Raw genomic sequence first — 23,120 nt, 5'->3', positions numbered from 1 at the left:
AGGGAGGGGAAAATCAGCTCACTGACTAGAGGTTTCAATGTGTGAACTCTAGGGAAATAATATATTGACTGTTCCGTGGCGCACAAGGAAATTGAAGAACCCTTTGCAGACGGAGTGCTTTGCAAAGGATTCTATCTGATTCTCTTAAAACAAAATCTGTGGCAAGATGTTTGAAATCAGCAGGACGCTTAATGCTGCTTTGTTAAATAATGAGGTAATATTTTGTCACTTTTTTTCTGGGCAGCATCTGGTTCCCACCCCCCATCCCTCTCTATTCCCCCCCCCATATGTTTATGAAGGATTTTGTCTTTTTTTTAAATTCTCCCCTCCCTCATGGAAGTCAAGGAAATAAAATTCATGCTTCCATATCTGTTCCTTCCTTTGGGTACTCTTGGACACTTTGGTTGTCTTTTTTTTTTTTTTTCAGTTTCAGCCGGCTGCTGTTTCTTAGCCCATTGTGCCACGTAAGGCTTCTCCAGTGCGCGGAGTAGGTAGTTATTAACGCTGAATTGGCTTCTGGTACAGTCCATCTGGACTCTGTGTGGGAAAGCTGGCTGCCGGCGACTGATGCTGAGATATCTACAACCTTTGGGATGTGTGCATGGTGGCGAGGGGCTGACTGATATGAGATTACTTCTTTTTAAGAGAAATTGTTATTAATGAGTCAAGAAACTGCTCATTTATGGTAAGAAGGATACAGCGGCGCTGGCAGCCCCACAGCTCTGGGCTATCATTCTGAGGTTGCCTCAGCTGCTTGAGTGAGACAAGTTTCTTTCTCTGTTGGTGGAGGCTTGTGGTGTTAAAAAAAAAATCATGCATGCCTGAGAGACTCGCCTGCCTGATTCTTGAGATAATATATTGAGAATCTGTTGCTTTACAAATGTCACACAACTGATGTAGTGGTCAGCCCCTCACTCTGAAAGATGAATGGTACTATTGGAAATGCGATAATCCGAACAATAGGATTCTGCCTTTGTCTTTAGAGAAAAGGCCTCTGAGGACATTTGTGCATTTTTTTTTTTTGAGGATTCCATTGAAAGTCTTTAGAGTGGAGGTTTTTGGAGAAATGATCAATACACAAAGTACATAGATTTTTTTGAACCTAGCAAAACCAGCTAATTATTTATACTGCAATCTACAGTTACTATTTCAGAAAACTGGCCAGAATATCTTCTGACATTGCTGATGCTAATTTATGGCTCACTAAGTGTGCTGAGGTTAGTGTGAAGGGGACAAAAAGGTTTTCTTTTTAAGAAAATCAATCTTTTATAAACTGCAGAGAAACATCAAGCAAATATTTAATTTTACCTGATCTGTATTAATGTGTGTGCTTCTCAGCATTTTGTTGATATTTACTTCTCATAATAGTTTGATAACATTGAGGTCATGCTCAAGAGTTTCTGCTGTTGATTTGGGGGACCTATTCTTATTATCCTGCTTGAAGCCATTTAGATCATTTAATCTATGTATCCATCCGTAGTACACAGTTCAGCAGACACTATCATACTATTGTGACTTACAGAACTCATCAGACTTTTGCTAAATTAATTATTTTAAAAGTATACCTAAGACAGTGTTGTTTCACTTGAATTGATTATAGCTTTAACATTTCTACTTTCCCATTTCATTCATTTTTATTTCTAGAAGGTGAACTTAATTTATATTCAATTCTTATAGCTCTCCCAGTATACTTAGCATATGTTGTTTTATAGTCTATTTGTAATTTTCAAATATAAATATATGTATGCTTATATGTGTGTTCATTAGAGACTAGGTTTGTATCCTGAAAGTTGTAAGAGTTTCTTTTAAAAATAATTTTACACTAGCCCATTGGTTCTTGGACTTCGAAGTCCAGAAATATAGAATGTATTTACCTGTATTTTTCATTCTCCCAAGTCCCATCAATTCTGGTTGTTGTCAACGCTAACCAAAGATTAAAGATAATTTTGAATTTTGTCTTTGGGAGTATTTATTACCTCTGTGTATTTGTTGAGCAACAAATTAATTTGGTTATTAATTAAACAACTAAGGAGTTTTACCTTATTCATAAGAGTGAGGCATACACTTCCTAGGTACCACTTAAAAAACCCAAACCAGAACAACAAAGACATACTTCTTCAAGCGTGGTTGTATAGAGGTCATGAAATGTATGGCATAGTCAGACAAACAGGCATAGCACCACTCACTTGCTAAATGTCTCTTTGCAAATCTTTGTAAAGACCAAAAGATGGGTGGGGGGAGCAGGGGGAAGAGGGAAAAACCCTTTAAAGGAGAGAAGCAAATAGCTCATTCAGTTAAGAAAGACGAACAGTCTGTACAAGTAATGAAACACTGCTATTTTGTCTCAGAAGTGTGTTTTATGTTCTCATAGCGGTATGAAATGTAAAAGGAGAATATGATTTAGTAAATTTTTTTAAACATTCAGATCATGCCCCTTATCCAAGTTGAGAAATAAAATTCATTTAAATAAATCATTCATCAGTCTCTCTTTTGAAAGGCTCAAACAGGAGGCAGAAAAGTAGAGGCTGACAGCTGCCCCCACTTCCTCCCTCTAGACTTTTAAATTTTGTTTTTGTTTATTGGGAGATAGTTTGTTCTAAGACAAACTTGTGTGAACCCAGTTCATGGGGCAAGCTTAACTCCAGACCTGTATGCATTCAAAAGGTTGAACGTGTTGGCTACAGCATTACCTAATAAAAAATATTTAAAGAAAAAAAATCAGCAATCTTCAGAAATAACAAAGTTAAAATGTAAAAGTATTAGCACATTAAAGTGCTTTTGTTGTATCTTTAAGCCTAGAGGCAGATCATTAAATATGCATTTCGCTAGAAAGCAACTGTCGAGAAAGATAAGGTGGCTGAAAATATGCTGCACTGGAAAAGCCCCTGTCAGAGCGTTAGGATCAGGTCCTGCATCCCTTAGGATAGCCGAATGGAAGGACACTCCCACTGCCACTGTTCTGGGTTTGCAATCCTCCAGTGACCTGCAGTTGTTACAGTACTTTTGAGCTGGGGGAGTTGGGGGAGGGAAAAGGTAAAAAAAAAAAAAATACAAGTATGGCTGTTGTTGCTTCAGCCGGGCCTTAATTACCAGACACAAGAAGCAGTTCAGAAATCTGGTCTCTGTTGTTGTAGAGGTCACCAAATCATTAACATCGTCAATCTGGCAGTAGCTAATTTAAATAGCACCTGATGTTGCAACGCCTCCCTTCCTTTCCCCAGCCAATCAGATTCTGGCTTCAGCTGACAGATGGTCCCATAAATGGATGTAAAAAGGGGAAGCTTCGAGCCAATTTCAGCAAGGCTCTGATCAGTTGTTCTTATCTACATCCTAGAATCAGGGGTTTCAGCTCACTGCTCCTTTTCTTTCTTTCTTTTTCTTTTTCCCCTTTCTCTCCCACCCCCATCCCCCATAATTGATTTACTTTATAATCATCCGCACTGTTTCGTGGATTTTTAAATATCTATCTATATATATATAACAATAGTAGTCATTTCAAAGATATAGCCTGAAACCTTTGCAAATATTAAGAGAAGAGTCGAAGCTCTGCGAGACCCAATATTTGCCAATAAGAATGGTTATGGTAGGTATAACTAGCTTTCTAATGTGTTGTTTTGTGTTGTTGGAGGGAAAGCAAGCATCTTACACCTTGACCAGTCTTGTGCTTGCACAGGAGTTTAGTTCTCTGCTATGGTTTGGTTCCTACATTTACTCTGTCTTTTGTGTACAGTATAGGGTAGGTCCTTTTATTGAAAAGCAGTGGGGAAGAGAGCTTGTCATTTTTAACAGGTCGTGTTGTCAGTTTTTCCTTCAACATAAAGGCAGAGGGTGGGGGTGGGGTGGGCTGGAATAATTGCTGGTTTGTTGAAAGAGGTTCTGTTCCTTGAGCCCATCGTTGCAAGAGAAAGATTTTCTTTTTGTAAGGGAGAAGAGGTCGGTCTCCATGCCTGGGTTTTGTGGGGCTGAGGGTGGATGCAGCAGGGTTAGGAGGCTCCATTTCCATGCTAGAGATATAAACCTCGAGAGGCAGCTTCTGGGTGCCGAACGTTGAGACGGGCAGTTGTGTTTCGGGGGACTGCGCAGTCAAAACGGCAAAAGAGAGTGGTTTATTTGGGCTTCAGTAAATGCTGCATCTTGTATTTCAAAGAGTTTCCTGTCATGACCTCATAAAAAGAGGAGGCGGCTTGTATGTGTAGCGGTGCCTGGCGTGTTGAGTTGTTGCTTCCTTTTCTGGGCAGCAGCTCTGTAAGAAGGAATAGAAGGAATGTCAGCTTTTACATAACGCTCCTTTCTGCTTTTGACACACTGTGTGAGTGAGGGTCCATCTTCTTCTGATCACAGATGGAGTGGAATGGCTTGAAGATGGTAAGTGCAAAGAGGAAGGCAGCTTGGAGGATCCAGCCGTGTGTGTGTGTGTGTGTGTGTGTGTGTGTGTGTGTGTAAGGATAGTGAACAGTGCATTGTAAATCACTGCTCTGATTGTTTGTGTGTACGTGTAGGTTTATGAGTATTTCTTTTTCTGAAAACCAGAATCTACCTCCAAGGATAATGGCACTGCATGCACACACAGCGCACACACTGCCTCTGCCATCAAGCACACATAGCCAAGCAAGCTTGGTGTCTTTTTTGACAATCACAATGTCACCGTCACTGTTGGCTGGCGTGTCCACCGCCTCTATGAGCCTTCAACCAAATTACACGACTGTTAAAGTTAAAGGCACATTTCTTTTTTTTTTTCCTTCAGTCTCATGCTAGGTGTGATGGGGAAAGCGGGAGTGAGGGGTGGAGGAGGTGAGGCTCAGAATCAGTAGATGCAATTGTGAAGCAGGGCTTTGGAGATGGGGATGGGGAAGTGGAAAACCTTTCTGCCGAAGTAGTAAATCTATTTTTAGCATCATCTTTTTCTGAAGGAAAGAAAAAGAAGAAGGGAAACTCCTTGAATGCCACCCCTGTTGCCCGATGTTGACCCTGAAGATATGGCACAAAATGGCATGATCAGATGCCATGAGTGCCCACTTTGACTTTCAATTTTCACCAGCAATAGCTTTGGGAGGGGGTTCAGAACTGAGTGGGGGTTGTAAATTCATATCCACCTCACTTATTATTTTACTAGAGAAGCCAGAGGACTTTCCGCTCTGCATAGACATTATAACAAAGCTGTGGTCCTTTCCCCATTCTTAGAGGATTGCCTTTGTCTGGCTGCTTGTTTTGATGGGTGTAAAACAAATAAGATTAGACCGAGCAGCCCAACTGAAAGCGATAGCTGGGAGGAAAACCCAATGAAAGGTTGCCGGGGAAACGAATAGAGGAGAAGCGAGTAGGGAGCAGGTGGCTATCATGAGAGCACACTGCAAACAGTGTACAAAAAGGGGGGAGGGGGATAGGACCTCGCTTATCTTTGCTGTTCTTTGTGGCCGGCCCAACTTTAATTATTCTTTGTAAATAGGTGTTAATTACATTTCTTACTCTGGTTTACAGTGATTTGGGGAAATCTATTTTTAAGCATCTGTCTCCCCAGGTTTTCTTTTTGTTTGTTTGTTTAAAAAGCAGAGAAAGAGAAAGACAGGGGGAAGGGGAGTCTCTCTCAATCTCTCCTTTCCCTTTCTCTCTGTCTCTTGTTCACTCACTCACTTGCTCACTCGCTTTCTCTGTCTCTCTCCGTGTGTCTCCCTCTCTTTTCTCTGCTGTGAAATTTTACGTGCGAAAAAATTGAAAAGAATCCAGTGAGGCCATTTGGAAAAATAAAAGAAAGAAAGAAAACATGTAAAATTTTGAGTGAAGTTGACGGGAGGCATAAAAGTGAACTCCCACAGCTGGTACATTTTGCAAAATGATTTCTTAGAAATTTCCAGCAAATATTCATCAGAAAAATATAATTAGAATAGATTTACCCAAAGCAATGATTTTGTGTTAGGTGATATTGATATTTTTACTAAATTAGATATTGATACTACAGTTCTGAGGAGTTTGTTGTATCTCTCATTTTATATTCCAAGTAGAAAATACTTTAAAACATAATAAACGAAAGGCTTGCTTACCTTTCATTCCTATGTCTCTAGCCACAGGCTCTATCGGCCTCTATAACCTCTGCTTTTCATTTGGCATTTGGTCCTGGGTCTGCTCGTGGCATTGACCATTAACTGAGTGGAAAGCCTGTGTGTGTGTGTGTGTGTGTGTGTGTGTGTGTGTGTGTGCGCGCGCGTGCGCGTGTGTATGTGTGTGTCTGTGTCTGTGTGTATGGTGTATTTGCTAGATGATGGACATCTTTCTTTTTTTCTCTCTCAGAGTGTGCTTTTACTTGTAGTGTCTTTTTCCCAGTGATGGTGGTACCAGAAGGACTGAAATATACAATGATTGGGTGAATAGGAGGTAGCATAGAAACAACTGAAATGGTGATCGATTACAGGGTTTTCCCCTACCCCTAGGAGACAAAGTAAATACATAATCAGTGGCTAATTTTAAGAAAAGATTTTTAAAAACAATGAAATACACCATACGTTTAAAAATATAATTGTCCTTATTAGAATTCTCTTAAAATGTTCTCTCCCCTTTGCAAATCTCCAAGCTAACCCACATCATCATTCTTCTCTCCCTCACAGATGCTTCTTTTTGTTTATCTTCTTATTGGGACATTGTAATATTTTGTTTTGTATCAAGATGAAAAAATATGTGTATATGTAGTTCTACACTGGAACAGTGTTCTCATATCCTAATTATAAAAACATATGTCACCTTTAAAAATAAAAGTTTTATTATTTATATTATTGTCTCTAGTATAGTTTCCTATGCTATTTTCTGATTTTTTTCTGATAGTTTTCAGTCAGGGGAAAATAATTTCCATGAGAACTGTTACTTGGCTCAGGCCATAGAACAAACACGTGTTTCTGCTACTGACCTTTCTCACTTCTTTGTCTTAAAATATACTAATGCCTGCTACCTGTATATAGAGGTGTGCCTTTGGGGAAGCACAAGAGTACGTGTGGATTTATTAAGGAATGAACATCTAACTGGTAATATTTATACCAAAAAACACTTGAATACATTGTAATTTGAACGATCAGATTGTCTATACATCCCATAGTTGGTAAAATAAAATTTTCAAACTTTAATTCAATTTTTAAGAGTAAAATAGATGGGGAAATAGCTGAAAACTGCTTTTGAGCATCATTGATTTACAAGATGATTTTAATGTTTCCTTTTTAAAAGAACTAACGTGCAAGCTTTCATTTAGATCTTAGTCTCATTCATTCATTCAAGTCGTCTTCCTGGCCAAATGGAGAGATGGGCTTGTTTCTCTTTCATAGCTTGTGCAAAGCTTTAAAACTTGTTCTCTTCCTGTGTAGTCTGCCCTTCTTTCTTTTAATATGAGGGTTTTGTTGTGAAAGGAAGGCAAGACTTTTGTGAGGCAGTAATAGATTCTTTTGTAAGGAAGAAGCAAACGAGCTATGCGTATGCATTTTCATTCTAAACTCAGTCTCGCAAAAAGGGCTTGATATATGTTAGACTTCAGAGCTCTTAAATTTAGAATTTATATTAAATATAATCTATTTCAAAGGTCAAATGTGTAAAGCATTATATAAATGGTGCTGTGTGTGTGTGTGTGTGTGTGTGTGTGTGTGTGTGTGTGTCTGTCTGTCTGAAAGAAAGAGAAAGAAAGTGTTTCTAAAAGTCTCTGTGGATGAACTGAGGTGTTTTTCTCAAGTTAGAGTTACTATGAACAATGAAAGGGTGTCCTGAGGGCTAGTCCTTGTCTTTGATTTGATTTCTTCCCTTTGCACTTATCTCCCTATTGTGGGTGGATTCTCTGCCCTCATGTAGACAAAGTACTTCATACTTCGATGAAAGTATATGTTATTTCATTTAGCCCTGGGCCACTTAATGTCTTATTTCAATTTTCCCTTAAAAATGAAACAAATTATGTATACTGCACATAAGGAATGGCAGTCTTGATAGAGGTCATTATATATGGACAGAAATACTTGGGCCTTCATCAGATTTCTTCATCAGTTCCACTGATATGTGGCCACAAAACACTTAGTTTATATGCCTGAACATTTAATATATACATTTTTGGCGAACTGGCCAGTGATTGCTAGACATACAAATATGCGCTGGCAAATGCTGCAATGCAGTATTTTTTCCCCAATGTCACTGAGAGTTTGAGGGGTAAGTAGGGGCGTGAACATGTTCAAGCTTTCATCTTACTATCTTCCAGTCAACCAGCCATGTTGTAGAAAATCGGTTAATTCCCCTTTTGAAACTCAAGCCCACCTTTTGTTGCTTTCTATCCATTCCCCTATCCATTTGAGGAATGTGTGGGAAGTATACGAGTGGGAGAATGAGAGGGAGAGAGACTGTGTAGGTGTGTGTGTCTGTATATATAAGTGTGCTTTATTGAATTCTTGCCCATCTTAGGCTTTCCTTATTTGGTGTTAGCAAATATTGTACGCACTTACTTGTAAGTGTATGTGCATCTAGAAATGAAAAGAAAACCAAGATGGGCTACTCCTCAAAAGAAGTAGCTTACTTTCTTCATAAATTCCAAGAGTTACCTTATTAGAAAAAGAAATATGAACTTTCAAATATTTGTTGAAAAATATATCCAGACCTTGCAGTCTTAACATCTATAATCAGATGCTTTTATGATCAGCCTCTTGAGGATCTGTAAATGTATGGATTCTGAGCTAAAAGGTACCCTTTGATCAAGGGATTGAGTTCAAAATAAAATGTATGTATATGTGGATGGAGCTGTTGTTCTTTGGAAAGACTTAAAACATAATCTTATCATTGGTTAAAACAAAAAAAGATAAAGTGCTTGTGATGCTTTGTAAGATTGTGTATTCATGCATGTGTTAGAACTGTCTTTCGATTTCTGAGCCCTCAGCATATGTTAAGGACATTTTATATAGATCAGTGGCTTTCTAAGGGTTAAACTTTAAAAGTGACCTGTGGCTTGATAGGTGGGTGGGTGGTGGGAGTTGACACAAGCAGTGATTGTCTTCAATTAGCTATCTAGCAATGAGAGGGGGGAAAGGGCAGAGGACAAGAATCGAAGGGGTTCCAACATGTGGAGCAACTCTTTTCCGGTACAAGAAGATAATGAATAACGAACGAGGAATTTGAACTGGTGCAGTGCAGGATGTCCTGTAATTTCTCAGAACCTTGACTTTACAGGTTCATTGCTTCCTTGCTTGCTTGTTCACACCTTTAATTACATCCAGTTTGGGATGTTAGCTAGGGGCACAAAGATGAGTCATTTTGTTTGTTGTTTACTTCATTAAGTGTTCAAGCACTGTGCTCATAATAGCTGGGGAGCATCAGTGTTAGGAATCAAGCACTTTGGAAATGAAATTGTAACGAAAGGACAAAAATAAGAAAACAGTCGGCCAGCTAGCTTGATTTGGATGTTCAGATCCTCTCTGCTTAATAGCAATATTTATGCTATTTCTTGTACATTCATTAAGAAGTAATAGATGCAATGTCAGTGCTCCTAATAGGTCAATGGTGGCTCTCTCAGTCCTCTTACGCCGATCTCCCCCCCCCCCTCTCTCTCTCTCTCTCTCTCTCTCTCTCTCTCTCTCTCTCTCTCTCTCTCTCTCTCTCTCTCTCACATCTTCCTTCCTCCTCTCCCCATCTCTTCCCTCCTCTTCCTTGCTTCATCCTTTTCACCTTAATTCCAAGATTCTGTCTTCACCTAGACTGACCACTTCACTTCGGTAGCCTTATTGAGATTATTGTTATCAAGATTCTAGCTATTACAACATACTTAACAACCCCAGAGGATCTCTCTCTACAAGGATCAAGGAATGCTGAAAGCCATAAAGGAATACTTAAATAGATCTTAATTAAGAAGACAGTAAGGTCGGAAGTTTGGCCTAGTGGTAGAGTGCTTGCCTAGCATGCACAAACACCCGGGTTCTATTCCTCCATACCATATACATAGAAAAAAAAAAAAGACAGTAAAAATGTTGAAGAAATAAAGTTAGCATATTTGTTGTGTTTGCATTTTAAATTTTTTTGTTGTTTTTAAAATGCCTTATTTTTAATGACAAAAATACAAAAAAAAATCTGGCAGATTTTTTAAAGTGTGGGGAACAATACGGCATAGGTTTCTCCTAAAAAATAATGTACTTCAGACTCTGAACAAAAACACTTAATCTTGAATTTAAATTTTTATGATTCATTTCAAACTATAAATTGTGATTGATAATTTTTTCCCATAAGAAGTTTAGTTCTTTTATGAGATGTAGAGAAACAGTTGCTGCCAAGATAGCAAATTCTGAAAAACATACTACATCACCAAGGTTCCCTCTATCTCTACTTCCTGGCATGAAATCCTCTCCTGCCTCTGTGAAGCAGTTGTCCTCTGTTGAGTTCTACCCTCTTGTAACAACTAGACCTTGAAGTTGCTTCCCAAAGAGTGTACATTGTAGAGGATCCTCCTTATTCCTTGTTCTCAGATGTGTTTGTTGAAGACTTGCCACGGGCATAGAATTCAAGTTCACCATTATTTTCTTTCTATTCTGATTTAAAAAAAAGAAGAAGAAGATAAGTCCCTGTGACCAGAAATGAAGTTGAGGTGAGGGATTTTAAGATATCACATTCCACAATAAGGTTTGTGCCAAATTATGAGCAAAGGTCCATCAAAATATTCAAGTACCATGAGTATTTGTCCTGCTGTATTTGTAAGAGTCTTCAGAGTGACTCTAAAAGGAAGAAATTAAAGGTCTGCTGGTCCCAGCATCCAGACGTTTACGCACTGAGCTAAACTTGTGTTTCACCCACCTGCCCATGAAACTTGACTGGAATCTGTTAGTTTTACATAAATCTGAATGCCTTACTTCTGACAGAAATGAGTTTGTTGTTATTTTGTTTTTGTTTGCTGAGATGGGGTCTCATTATATACCAATTTAGGCTGGTTTCAAGAAAACAATTCCTTCACTCAAATGATCTCCTTACCTCAACCTCTGTTGTTAGCTGAGAATACAGGAAATGAATGCCATTGTCACAGCCCCTCGCAGAAATATACTGTTACACTCAAGAGCACCTAAGAATATAGGGATCCTCTTGGTATACTTGTATACAAACTGGTAATTTGCTCAAACATAAAGTGCAGAGTTACTTTATAATATGTATCTAGATAGCAGGTATGTATGTGTATGTATACTTCATAATATGTATCTAGAGAGCAGATGTGTATATGAGAGAGAGAGAGAGAGAGAGAGAGAGAGAGAGAGAGAGAGAGAGAGAGAGAGAGAGAGAGAGAGAGAGAGAGAAAGACAGAGACAGAGACAGAGAGAGAACCCTAGTGTGCTGTGTCATGTGTCAATAATGGCTTCTCAATTAGTCTGTGTTTTGTTAAGCTGGGAATCTAAACCCCTTAAAGATTTGCTTTCTAATTTGAAAAATAACATGAAAAATAACAGGCCGAGTTGAACTCCTTTTTTTTTAATGGCTTCCTTTGAAGATGCAGCAGTAGTAAATACAGTTCTAATGGTAAACTTTAGCTCTAAGTGCTATTTAAAAGTCTATAGTGGAAAGGCTGAGAATTTGCAATCTTTACTAATGAAACGTTCATTAGGGATATACTCCCTTAAAATGGAGTGAATGCTGAGGTTCCTGCAATTTGTGATTTTAACCAGATTTGACTCATCCTTTCTTATGGTGCTTTTTGTAATACAGCCAGCCACACGTCTAAAAATTTGGGTATTATATGTATCTTCAACATTAATTATCTCTGTTGATGCACTGGGTACAGACAGTACAATTCCCACAAGTCCAGATTCTTACTGTAACACCAAAACAAAAGTGATATTTATGAATAATATTGGGAATGTTATCCTCATAGTAACCATTTCCCAAAGGAAGCTTTACATAAATGTGCATTTATTATTCAGGATATTAAAAGAGAATCTTTAGCTTTTGCTTTTTAATTTGGACTCACATATGTAAATTGGTTTTATTTTGGAGTTGCTGTTTTAGGTGGCTTTGGGGGAGGATAACTTTCTAGCATGATTATATTTTAATCTCCTCTATAATGGAAGAGGTTCAAATTTGAAATCAACCTGGTTACTGTAATTAGGAACCAGAGATCTAGTGTGCAGATGAAAAACATATCACACTCGAATTTTCCCACACATAGGAAAATCACTTCTAGTTCCCTAAGATAGCACTATTACTGTGCCTTTATTGGCAGTTCTGAGGCTACCCAGCCTCTATGGGTGCCTTTAACCTCAGAGAACATTTATAGCGCGCCTGTACTGGCAAGTTTTTGAAAGAGTGTTCTTTATATTACTAACTGGTTGACCTTGGATGACCTACTTCAACTTATTGAGTTTCAGTATCCTCATCTTTAAAATGGCAAGGGAATGCCTGATTCACCAGGTGTCTGAGAGGATCTGATGAGCAACTGTATTTTGAGGAACCTGTCATATGCAGGACCTGGACACATGGGAAGTACTTAAAAGACAAGGTCTAGTTCATTCTCTCAGTCTTGGCACAGGCCCTCTCCCAGAAAAATAGATCCATCTGCCTATGCCACATGGCCTAGGAAGTGACACCGTGTGCCATCATATAGCCACGAGTGTTCATAGGAATTAACACACAATGTTGTTGTGTTCTTGTTGTTGTTTGAACATAGACAAGCCCTCAGCTCTTCTTGGAAGTGTGTGCCTTACTAAGTTTTCTGAAATCCTCCCAATCCTCCCACGGTTTTACTGGATGTATCTATGATCTCTTTTGTAATTATAATTAGTTTAGAATTGAGTCATCAGAAGAGAAAAAAAGGTAAAGATGAAGTTAATTTTAACCAGCACTATACTGGGTTTTTTTTCTTCTTCAGTTTCATGAAAGAGCTTGTTAGCAACTTTAGAAGTTGACCAAAAACAAAATACAAATCGAGTAGCTTACCAGATAGGATTGAGTCTTTGGTGAATATATGTTATATATACATTTATTAAATGTATGTGTATATATGTGTGTGTATGAATATATATGTGTGTATGTGTGTACTTTTCACATTAATCAACTCAATTTAGAGCTATTTTCCCCTTTACTATGTCAGCCTTTTTTATTCTGTCCCCCTGGTTTTCCCAATGGGCTTGAATTTTGAAATTCTATTTCTCAAGAGTTGGTGAAGAGGTTGAGGCAAAAGTGGCTTAATGAGATTTTTCTAACTTACCATCAGTTTCCCTGCTTCTGCTTAGTGAGGCAGGATGATGGATGGCTTTGGCAGTGCAAACAGCTCTGGAAGCTATCAGATTGACTGAAGAGGTGTACAGGATGTGAGCAGAATGCTGGCTTGCTATTTATTACACTCTCTTTTGAAGAAAAGGAAAAGAAAGAGACAGAAAGGTTTTAATATAGTTGTTGATGGCACATACTTGAGAAGGGAATGAACAGAGTTAGGACAGGTGTTAGGCCAAACTTGATTTTGCACCTATTCCTCAAGGCTCTGAAGGGTAAACAAATAGGCACAATAAATAAATTCACAAATTCCCCCAACATTGACCTGTTGATTTTACAAGTGAAGATGGAGAAATAATATGAGTAGCTTCTGAAAGGGCTCAAAACTTTACCTGAAAACACAGTATTTAAAACATTGTTTTAATGCCATCAGTTTTTGAATTCTGCTTCATTTTTTGTTAGGCAGGACATGAGTAGAATTGTTTCTTCTGTTTAAAGAAAAACTATGGGAAGGGTAACATTGTAAGTTGATTTGATTCCCTATCCCCACATGCCATTTTGTAGGCCTAGAGGTCTTCTAAAGGAAAAATTAAAACTATTACCATGAACCAAACGATAGAACTTTTTCCTTTCTATGTGAATAATTTTTAAGACTCGTCAAGAATCTTCAAAGTGTTTAGTAAGTACATACAAATATGTCTTGTATGTGTTGTTCAAGCACTGTGAATGTGTTTGGTTTATTTTTAGAATGTTCTTATATGAGAATACATACAGCTGTAAATGGGGGGGGGGAGTTGTGACGAGACTACTCAGTGCTTGCCTGGCACCTAATTCAATCTCTAGCACCCAAAAGTGGGGCAAAGCTTGATTTGATAGAAATGATGAAATGACATTTTTCCATATTCTAACCTAGAAAAATACCACCCTATTAATGAAGTACCAAATAGAGATTATTGGATTGCTGATTTAAGAAGGTGACTGGGCAGTACAGGGGCCTATATAGGGCCCCACCAAGTATTTATTTTATTTTGAAATTAAGTCCATACATAGGAGTTAATACTTGAACATCAGTTCCTTTTTTCATTACATTTCTGGTTTATTTATGGCTTTCCTGAAGAAGAAAAAAATGAGTTTATTAAACCAGTAATAAAAGCACTTTCTTGTTTTTGTTATTTTTAGACAGGGTCTTATGTTATATCCCAGGCTGGCTTCAAATTCAATCTCCTGCCTTAGCCCAGCAAATGCTGGGATTTCAGTTGTGTACTACCACACAAGGCAGTAAAAACTCTTTAAGTCACCAGTTGGTGGATTTTGAAGACATGGCCTTTCAGTTGGTATAAACCTAATAGTACTGTTAATGAACTAGCAGGTTCACCAGTGTTCTAAGAACAGAGGAGGAAGCTTACATTCTAGAACTTTACCTATTTCCTGCTACAGTTTCCGTTAGGACAAGTCTGTGACCACGGAGATCATCTCTCATATTCACTTGGCATTATATTATTTTTGCCCAAAGGTGTCTATTTGATCTCTTTAATGTAATTAAGACAGATACTGTTAACTCTTTTTTATAGAGCATAGCTCTATTTCTATTTATAACTAAAGTTATAAAAATCAGCAGCCTCAGAAGCCATTCCTCCAGAGTATTTGGAAACATGTCCAATTTGACCAAAACTTACTTATCTTGGGAGGCACAAAGAAAGGTAATGCTTTTTCCAGATCAAAATTTTAATTGTGAGGTATAGGGAATGGTAACACTATCTTGTAATCCCAGTTCCTTGGAAGGGAGAGGAAGGAGGCTCAAAGGGGCCTGACTAGGTAAAAAGTGTGAGGACTTTACCTGAAAAACAAAGTAAAAGTACAAGAGCTGGTGGCATGGCTCAAATGTTAGAGCACAGGTTTCTTGAAGCTGTGTAAATAGAAAAATTGGAAGAAAGAGGAATTCTACATGAGAAAAATGATTTGTGGAAACATGGGAAGCTGGATTTTTCAGGACTTTCTTAAGAAATCAGAAGTATTTTATTATGACCGTGGTACAGAGAGGTAAAAGCTACCATTGAGAAGTTATGGGCTTAACTATGCATTAGTAGCTTAAAGAAAATGTCTGCTTTTCCTGATTGTTTTCTAGGCCTAAGTCCTATCTTTGTTACATCATGATATCTCAGAAAATAAAGTCACTCGAAAGATGTTTTTAAGTGAAGATCGTTTTTTGCCGAGGGAATTGGCATAAGAATATCCTCTGTCCATCAGGTGATGGATAAGACATAGATGGTGCTCAGGGGTGAAGTCACATTGAGAGCTGCTTTGAGGACTACAGTCCCAGAAAATAGTAGGAGGAACAATGTGAGCTTTATTTCAGGCTGTAAAGAAATGTGCTATTAGATGAGCTTACACTGAGTTTTCTCAGCAACAAGTACCCCATGGTCACTTTTCTTGGACAGAGAGAGAATGATGGTGGGTGATGAATAAGATTATTTCCTACAAGATAAAAAGGTACCCACTGAGACTTTTCACGTGACGTCACCTACTCTTGAGTGGGTCTGTTTGCCATGAAGAGCAGAGATCATGTCAAATGTTCTCTTAGTTCAATGTCTGCTAAGCAGTCGGTATTTAGTAAGTACTGAGTTGCTTGCTTTTACAGAGCCTGAAGGCTGGTATATTTTAAATATGTCATCAACTGTTAGTCTTAGTTCGTGTCATCTATCTGATCTGAGTTCCAGTTTCTTAGTATATAAAATAGGGTTAATATAATTTCATGGCTTAATTAGATGACCAATTATATACCAGATATAAAGGAGGAAACAACATTTCTTCTCAAAGAAGGAAACAACATTAGTAAGTTACCAGTGTCTCATTTTGCTGACAGTTATTTTACCATAGTTTATAATTCATAGTTATAAGATTTATTATTTTATGGTAGTTAGATTTGTCTAAAGTTACTTGAAAAGCATTTTAAAAATAAACAATGGATAGTATTATATTATAGGATGAAATATAAAAGAATATCAGTAAATGGTATTTTCTGAGGATAAGTGCTATTTCATGAAACTTTTGTATGAATTATCAGCATTCTGAATCAGGATGCGAAGTTATCGTGTTCAATATATTCTTGAATGTTTTTGTGATTTGTTGAATCATGATTGAGAAATTTTTAGAAATGCTATTCTAGATGATTGGCGAGCTCTTAAAGTGGGGAATGGAAGGGGAAAAACAAGATGCTAAGACAAAGGACAAAGGATGAGCCAGTGTAACAGAGATATTCACAAGACATATGTTGAAAATTAACTTTACAACTAGGAAGGGGCTGAGGGGAGGGAGAGTGGAAGAAAAACATGGGAAGGGGTAACAATATTCAAGAAGTAATGTACCTTATGAATGTAACTATAACCCCCCTATTCATCACCTTGATAATAAAAACTTTAAAAAGAAATGTTATTCTAAATGATTAGTGAGCTCTATATTACCCAAAAGAAAAATTGCAATTAACTATTTTTCAGAGCTACGTAGTATAAAATCTCTAATATTTTCCAGATAATTTCTGTCTGCTCTAATCTGAAGCTTTGTGTCTTATACCTTTAAAATACTATTCATATAGTATAATTGTTGTAGCTTTCCACTAAGCATAGTGCTTGTTACCTAGGAAATCTCATTACTTGGCTGTCGAGTTGAACCTGCAAAGTCACAATAGTAAGTAGTGGAGGTGCCTGGCATTTATTTTTTGAGCTCTTACTAGGAATCCAGCACTGTGCCTTACAAAGGCCATCCTTTTCCATCCTTACTATAAATTTGAAAAGTAAATGTCAGTTGGATTAATCCTCAGATGAGTTAACTAACATTTTGAGAGGTAAATTAAAGTTACATGGCCAGTAATTGGAGGGGCCAGGATTTGATTAGAGCACAGGTCTATCTGAGCAAAATTTATAAGATGTATGCAATTCCATGGAAATGGTGTTAAATATCTGCTCTGTTAGCACTGTTCAGTACATAATTGGTTTAGTTTGTTTCTGCTCACACAGGCTTCCTAGCTATCTCTGGTGTTCTACCATTATTTAACCACAACTGCAAATGGAGTGCAGAGTGCTTTATATAATGTTTTACTCTGGATAGTAGAAAAATGCATGGTGCATACTAGGTATTCAATAGAGACATAATTAGTTCTCAGCTAGGATAGATAGTACCTCTGTGATAGAGAATCACTACACTTTTGTTTTAATCTTACCTAGCTGCATAGATGTCCTTACTGCAATGTGGGCAGATCTGTCTGTCCAAAACTATTTAGCGCCTTTGGAGTGCCTAAAACTGGTAGTAAAGGAAAGTCAACACTCAAGAATGTGTACATTTCAAGCTCCATTCAACCAGAGGACACTTTCCATCTTAGTATGAAAAGACCGTCCTGTAGCAGACACATTCATGGATCAATAACTGGAAGATGGGCCTTCCTAAAGTGTATGATAATTGTAATTGTTGCTGCTGTCTTTGTTACATTTACTGTGCTGCTCATTGGCTTTTATAAACCTTAGGCAAGTCACATTTGCCTCCCTTTACACATTTGCAAATTGATTTATGCCTCTCAGGAGTGTAAGGATTAAATGGATCCATTTGATAAGTGTTTGCTCGGGCTTACTGTTTGGTGGTCCCTGAGAACTTGGTAGCAAATGATACATAGCATGCACCACCATCAAACAGTTGTGTTATGTGTCTGGTGAAAGTGCTGTGAGAAATGGGTTTCAGACTCATGCCACCTGCCAAAGGCACTGGTGAGAAAAAGGAGTGCCCTACCGTCTTCCTGGTGGTGTGTATATTGTTGTCCTGTACTCTTTTGCATCTCATTTGCATCCTTGCAATGTCAAGTTTACTGAAGCGAGGGTGCTGTGACATTCATCTTCTTATCCTCCACCTCCACCCCAAGTTCCAGCCCGAGTCTGTTGGCACACAGCTACCTTACACCATAGTTACTGGATGAATCTAGACCAATTCAGCAAATATTTACCAAGCTGTTCAGGGTACTATGCTGGGAAAGGGAGAGTAACATTTGCTGAACAGGGTTGAATTTAAAATGACTTCAGAACACAAAAGGGGAGCAGTATCATGAGGTAGTGCTATATTATACTAAGTACTAGAAATGCCTGTGATCTATTCAGGATGAAAATAAGGTCCCAAAGAAAAGTCGGCAGTGAGCCTGAAAAAAAAAAAGTAATGTATTCTTTTCTCACTCTATGCTGTTTTGTTTGTATATCATAAGGAAATTGCTTCAGGCCCACAGTGGAAATCAGGTCTCTGAGATGTCTATTTGATGGATTTGTGGCTCAGGAGCAAGGCCCAGGAGTTCCTCCGTGGCCTGGCACTTGCACCCCTCTTTTCCAACCTCCTATTCTGCATCTCTCAACCCTCCATCCATGCTCCACTGTGGATAAACACCTTGCTATTCCCTACTTAGGCCCAGATAGATCCATTCTCCCCACCTGGTTTAATAAGAGGAAAGGGTTTCCATCTCGCCCCTGAGTGGAAGCCTCCTCTGCCAGTGCTGACAATGTCCTTCCATTACTGTCTCCTACAATCTGTAATCAATTCATGGTCTATCTTGGTTTCACCACTGCCTCAGCATCATGACTGGATATATCTCTGTGCCTGGTTACTCAGAGGGTGTTCAGTGATCAGCTATTAACTGAATGATGTGTTCCATGGCAGTTACATTGGTCATATGTGTTTCCATCAAATACCCTGTAGCCTAGGAGTTGGGTCTTGGATATAAAGCCCCCTCTGCTGTGAAAACTAGATTTTTGTTTTTCATTTTTCATTTTTTGGTTTTTTGTTGTTGGGGGCTTGAACTCTGGGCCTGGGTGTTGTCCCTAAGCTCTTCAGCTCCAGGCTTGCACTTTACTACTTGAGCACAGTGCCACATCCAGTTTTCTGGTGGTTAATTGAAGATAGAGTCTCATGGACATTTGTGCCTGGGCGGGCTTTGAACTGCGATCCTCAGATCTCAGCCAAGCTAGGATTACAGGCATGAGCCACCAACACCTGGCTTGAAGACTAGTTTTAATACTGCTATTGCGCATCAGCCATAGCTCTGTAACTCTGAGCTGACAATCTTGAGAATACCTATTTACATAAAACTTTTCCTGATCACCGTGACTCACCTGTAATTCCTCAGTAATTCTTTCTTCTAGACTCTTTTCTGTCACTTGCGCTCTCTACCACGCAGCTAAAAGTAATACATCACAATAATAGCAACCCTTTATAGTATATGTGGCAGGTTGCACAAAATGAACTTGACTTCGGTTAGCTCATTAAATCTCACAACAATACTGGGAAGCAAGTATTTTTTTTTTCCACTTTGAAAAAAGAGTACCATGCAGCTTAAGTTGTATAAGGTCACATGGTTCAGAAATACCAGATTTGGAATTGGAACCCTATTTTGTTTGATTCCAAAGTCCATGTTTCATCTCCTTTTTTATATTACTCACCCCCTTAAAAAGGAGAGACTGAAGAAAAGCACCTAGCTCAGTAGTAATAGGGAGTTTTGGTATAGGTTGCCTGAGTTCAATTCCTGGTTTTGTGACCTTGCAGGGAAAAAAATAATCACTTCCACAGCCATGACTCAATTTCTCTATCTACAAATGAGGGTGGTTGTGATTAGTATCATACAATATTAAGTTTGTGTCTCACCCTTCACATATTTTCTGAGTGCCTACTATTTGTGTCAAACACTGCTCTCAGTGCTAGGGACATGGCAATGATAAGACAAGTTCCTACCTTTGTGGAACTTTCAGTTGATAGGAGAAGACAAATGCCGAAGAAGTAAATAAGTAGGGGCTGGGATGTATCTCAGTGAGTGGCAAAGCGCTTGCCTAGCAAGTGCAACTTCCTGGGTTCAGTCCCCAGTACCCCCCCCAAAAAAAGAAAGAGACAAAAACAATACAGTTAAAGAAGTAAATAAGTAGCTGCTAGTTAATATATTGTGATATTTTCATAATTACACACAATGAAAACCTTCTAATGTGTGTGTGTCCGTTGTGGGACTTGAACTCTGGGCCTCGGCATTGTCCCTGAGCTTCTTAACTCAAGGCTACCACTCCTTACCCCTTGAACCTCAGTGCCACTTTCAGCTTTCCAGTGGTTAACTGGCGATAAGAATCTTATGGACTCCAGTGCCTGTGCTGTCTTTGAACCACAATCCCCAGATCTCAGCCTCCTGAGAAGCTAGGATTACAGGCGTGAGCCACCCCACTCTGCTAAAATACTATTTTTACAGTAAAAGATAATGGCTTACAGATCTCAGTGATGAACACTCATTGTGGATGCACAATATTTCAGCCATTGCCTTGCTTCTACCTGATGAAATGGCTGCCAGGGCCCACTTCTGAAAGTCAGAATTTCCTATGATCAACTGCTGACTTCAGGGGGAGGTGGCAGAGGGAAGTAATGGAACACACATATTGTTGGATGGTCAAAGTAGAATGTAGCAGGAAATTGAATAACTGGTTTGGAATTGCTGAGCCCGGTGGTGCTCAGCCTCTCAGAGAGAGGACCTCCCCTGTTTCTCTGAATTAGGCTGTGAACTGGAATAAATATCCCACGAAGGTCACAGGGATTTGGCCAATTAGTTCGCTAAGGACGTCTTGTAATGGAAGTCTGTGCAAGCCTGAACCTAGGATTCATTTTTGTAAGAGAGTTCTACTGGTGAAGAGCACATCCACTTTGAAGCCTGAGAAAGAAGGCTCTTTTGTTTTTTCACCTATTTATTGTGGTTTGATCTTGGCAAAGACCTCAGTTTCCTCATCTGTAAAATGGAATTTACTAGTACCTTTCTTGAGACTTGTTTAGGCAATGAATTAAATTAGTATGTTAAAGAGCTTGGTTCTGATTCTGGTACACAGTAGGCAATTAATAAAGAGGGAGGGTTTTAGAAAAAAAAACTAGTTGAGTCTATCTACAGTGTACATTTTAGGTACTGGTCATTTCTTTCGGGACTCACAAGGTGAGAAGATTTAGAGTGAAATATGAAAGCTAATTCCTATTCCATAGCTTTCAAAAAGGAAAGCAGATAATCTCAAAACGGAGGATATATCATCTCAGAAAGGATTGTGAATGCCAAAGGAAAATAAGATTGGATTTTCTCCAAGTCAGTGTGATAGAGACTGAAACTGACAGTCCCTATAACAAAGCTGTGTTGTCTCGCCATCCTGGGGTCACAGGCCCTTCAAGGCCCAAGGCTCTGTGAAGAAAAGCACACGATAAAAGGGTTTTGGAGTCTGAAATCTTGTAAGGGCTTGGAGTTCAGTTCTTTCTTATAATAAATTGAAGTATTTTCTTTGAAGTGGGGGGAAGGGGGAGAGGGAAGAGACGATTTGATTTTCATAGCTCAAAAATATTCAAGGAAAGACCCGTTACTTACTAGAATTGTAAATCAACCTACTAGATGCTCCAGTGTGAGCCACTGAAAAAAAAATTTGTTTTAGAACAGAGACTGAAGCTTTTCTGTGATTTTTATCTCCCCTCACCATTGTGTATAGTATCCTATAAAACCAGATTAAATTATTGAGACAGAGAGAAATAAGTTTGTTCTCACTACAAAACTCCTTTTTTTTATTAGCAGTGTGTAGACTTAAAATTATTTTAAAAACAAAATTCTCCAACAGACACACCTAGGAATAATTTTCCTAGCATTTGGCAGCACGTGTGTGTGTGTGTGTGTGTGTGTGTGTGTGTGTGTGTGTGCAAAGCCCTTGATGAAGCCTTAAATATTTCCTCTCTCTCTTGTGGTTAATGGCTTGTTAGTACTTTGATTCTCTCAGAATTTATCTGACCTGCTTGGCCACTGGTTCACATTTGTTTTGATTTTGATGCCTGTGTTGGTCTAAACTACATGGATCAAGAAGAGAAAAGAAAAGGCTTAGAGAAGGGACTTTCAATTTTAGAACTACCTGCTCCTCACCATGCCCAGAAGCTTGGGAAGTTGGGGAAAGAAAAAAATGATAAGAAAGGAAGTGTCCTTTGTCCTTGTGCTGGCTCTCTAAACTCTCTGAGCATTTTGTGCCTGCCTCTTCTTGCTTAGCCTTTCAGTGAGAGTTGGTTGGATGCTCTCTGTATGTTTTATGATGAGAAGAAGTCAGCCAAAATTCCCAAGGAGCTTCCTTCCTCCCAGTTAGTGAGGAGATGTGTCAGGTAAAAGGAGACTCAAAGTGAGTACCAGAATGGGGGAAAGGGAGAAGGCACCTGAGGCTGTGTGGGTCAGTGAGTCAGGCTCCAGAGAGTTTTTCAAAATGGCAGGGTTCATTAGATTGTAGTGACAGAAGCATTTCTGTGAGCCCTAAATGGAGGTGGAAGGAACATACGGCAGGAGTTCAGGTTATGGACTTGCCTTGTGGCATTTTGAAACTTTGTCTATTTACAGACCTGTTAACCTCCCAAGGTGAATTCCTAGAGGCAGGGATTGAGAGCCATGGAACTCAGTTATTTGGCCATAATTATACATTTGATTTTCACCACATTCTTAGGGGAAGCATTACCCTATTGACATTCCCTATAGTTACTCTTAAGAAAACAGACACAAAGTAGTTCAGTAACTTTTCCAAAGTCTATATAGCTAAACAGGAATTTGAGCCCAGTCAGATTCTAGTGAGTATATTCTTAACTATTAAGCTATACAATCAATAGTTAATACATCTATATATAGATATAGATATATATGAATGTATATTTAAGTACATTTTAACTGAATGAATGTAGAATAATGATACAATGGTCTGTTGATTTGCATTTGTAATTTTTAAAGAATATCCAGGAATAACCAGGTCTAATAATTGCTAAGAATTTTCAATAACTTTGGGTTATATGACATATCGAAATTTTCAAAGCCCAATATGATGGCACACACCTATGATACCAACATCAACACACTTATACTAGCAGATATCAAGTTTAGGGACAGCTTG

At 38.6% G+C, this 23,120-nt stretch overlaps 1 protein-coding gene and 1 long non-coding RNA gene across 7 annotated transcripts in view; one reads left to right on the top strand and one right to left on the bottom strand.

The window, feature by feature from the left end:
• Nucleotides 1-3,303: 3,303 nt before the first annotated feature.
• Elavl4 (ELAV like RNA binding protein 4) overlaps nt 3,304-23,120 on the top strand; it is an 88,451-nt gene continuing 68,634 nt past the window's right edge. For 3 of the 6 annotated variants that reach the window (XM_090334880.1, XM_090334878.1, XM_090334875.1), the window contains exon 1: nt 14,628-14,885. In XM_090334880.1, the coding sequence (XP_090191006.1) occupies nt 14,838-14,885 (48 nt within the window). In that variant the 5' untranslated portion in view covers nt 14,628-14,837. Of the gene's footprint in view, nt 3,584-4,086; nt 4,366-14,627; nt 14,886-23,120 lie in introns of those variants that run through there. The other 3 variants (XM_090334877.1, XM_090334879.1, XM_090334876.1) reach the window with 2 other exon arrangements.
• LOC150061853 (uncharacterized) lies at nt 10,075-13,336 on the bottom strand. The gene is made up of 3 exons (XR_016535957.1): nt 13,181-13,336; nt 10,960-11,047; nt 10,075-10,523 (listed from the first exon to the last, which is right to left on the bottom strand). It is a non-coding gene; the product is annotated as an uncharacterized LOC150061853 (long non-coding RNA).

This window comes from Megascapheus bottae, chromosome 6, assembly GCF_031878675.1.
Source record: "Megascapheus bottae isolate mThoBot1 chromosome 6, mThoBot2.hap1, whole genome shotgun sequence".
Classification (NCBI taxonomy): Eukaryota; Metazoa; Chordata; class Mammalia; order Rodentia; family Geomyidae; genus Megascapheus; species Megascapheus bottae.
This window is presented reverse-complemented; position numbering and strand designations above follow the sequence as displayed.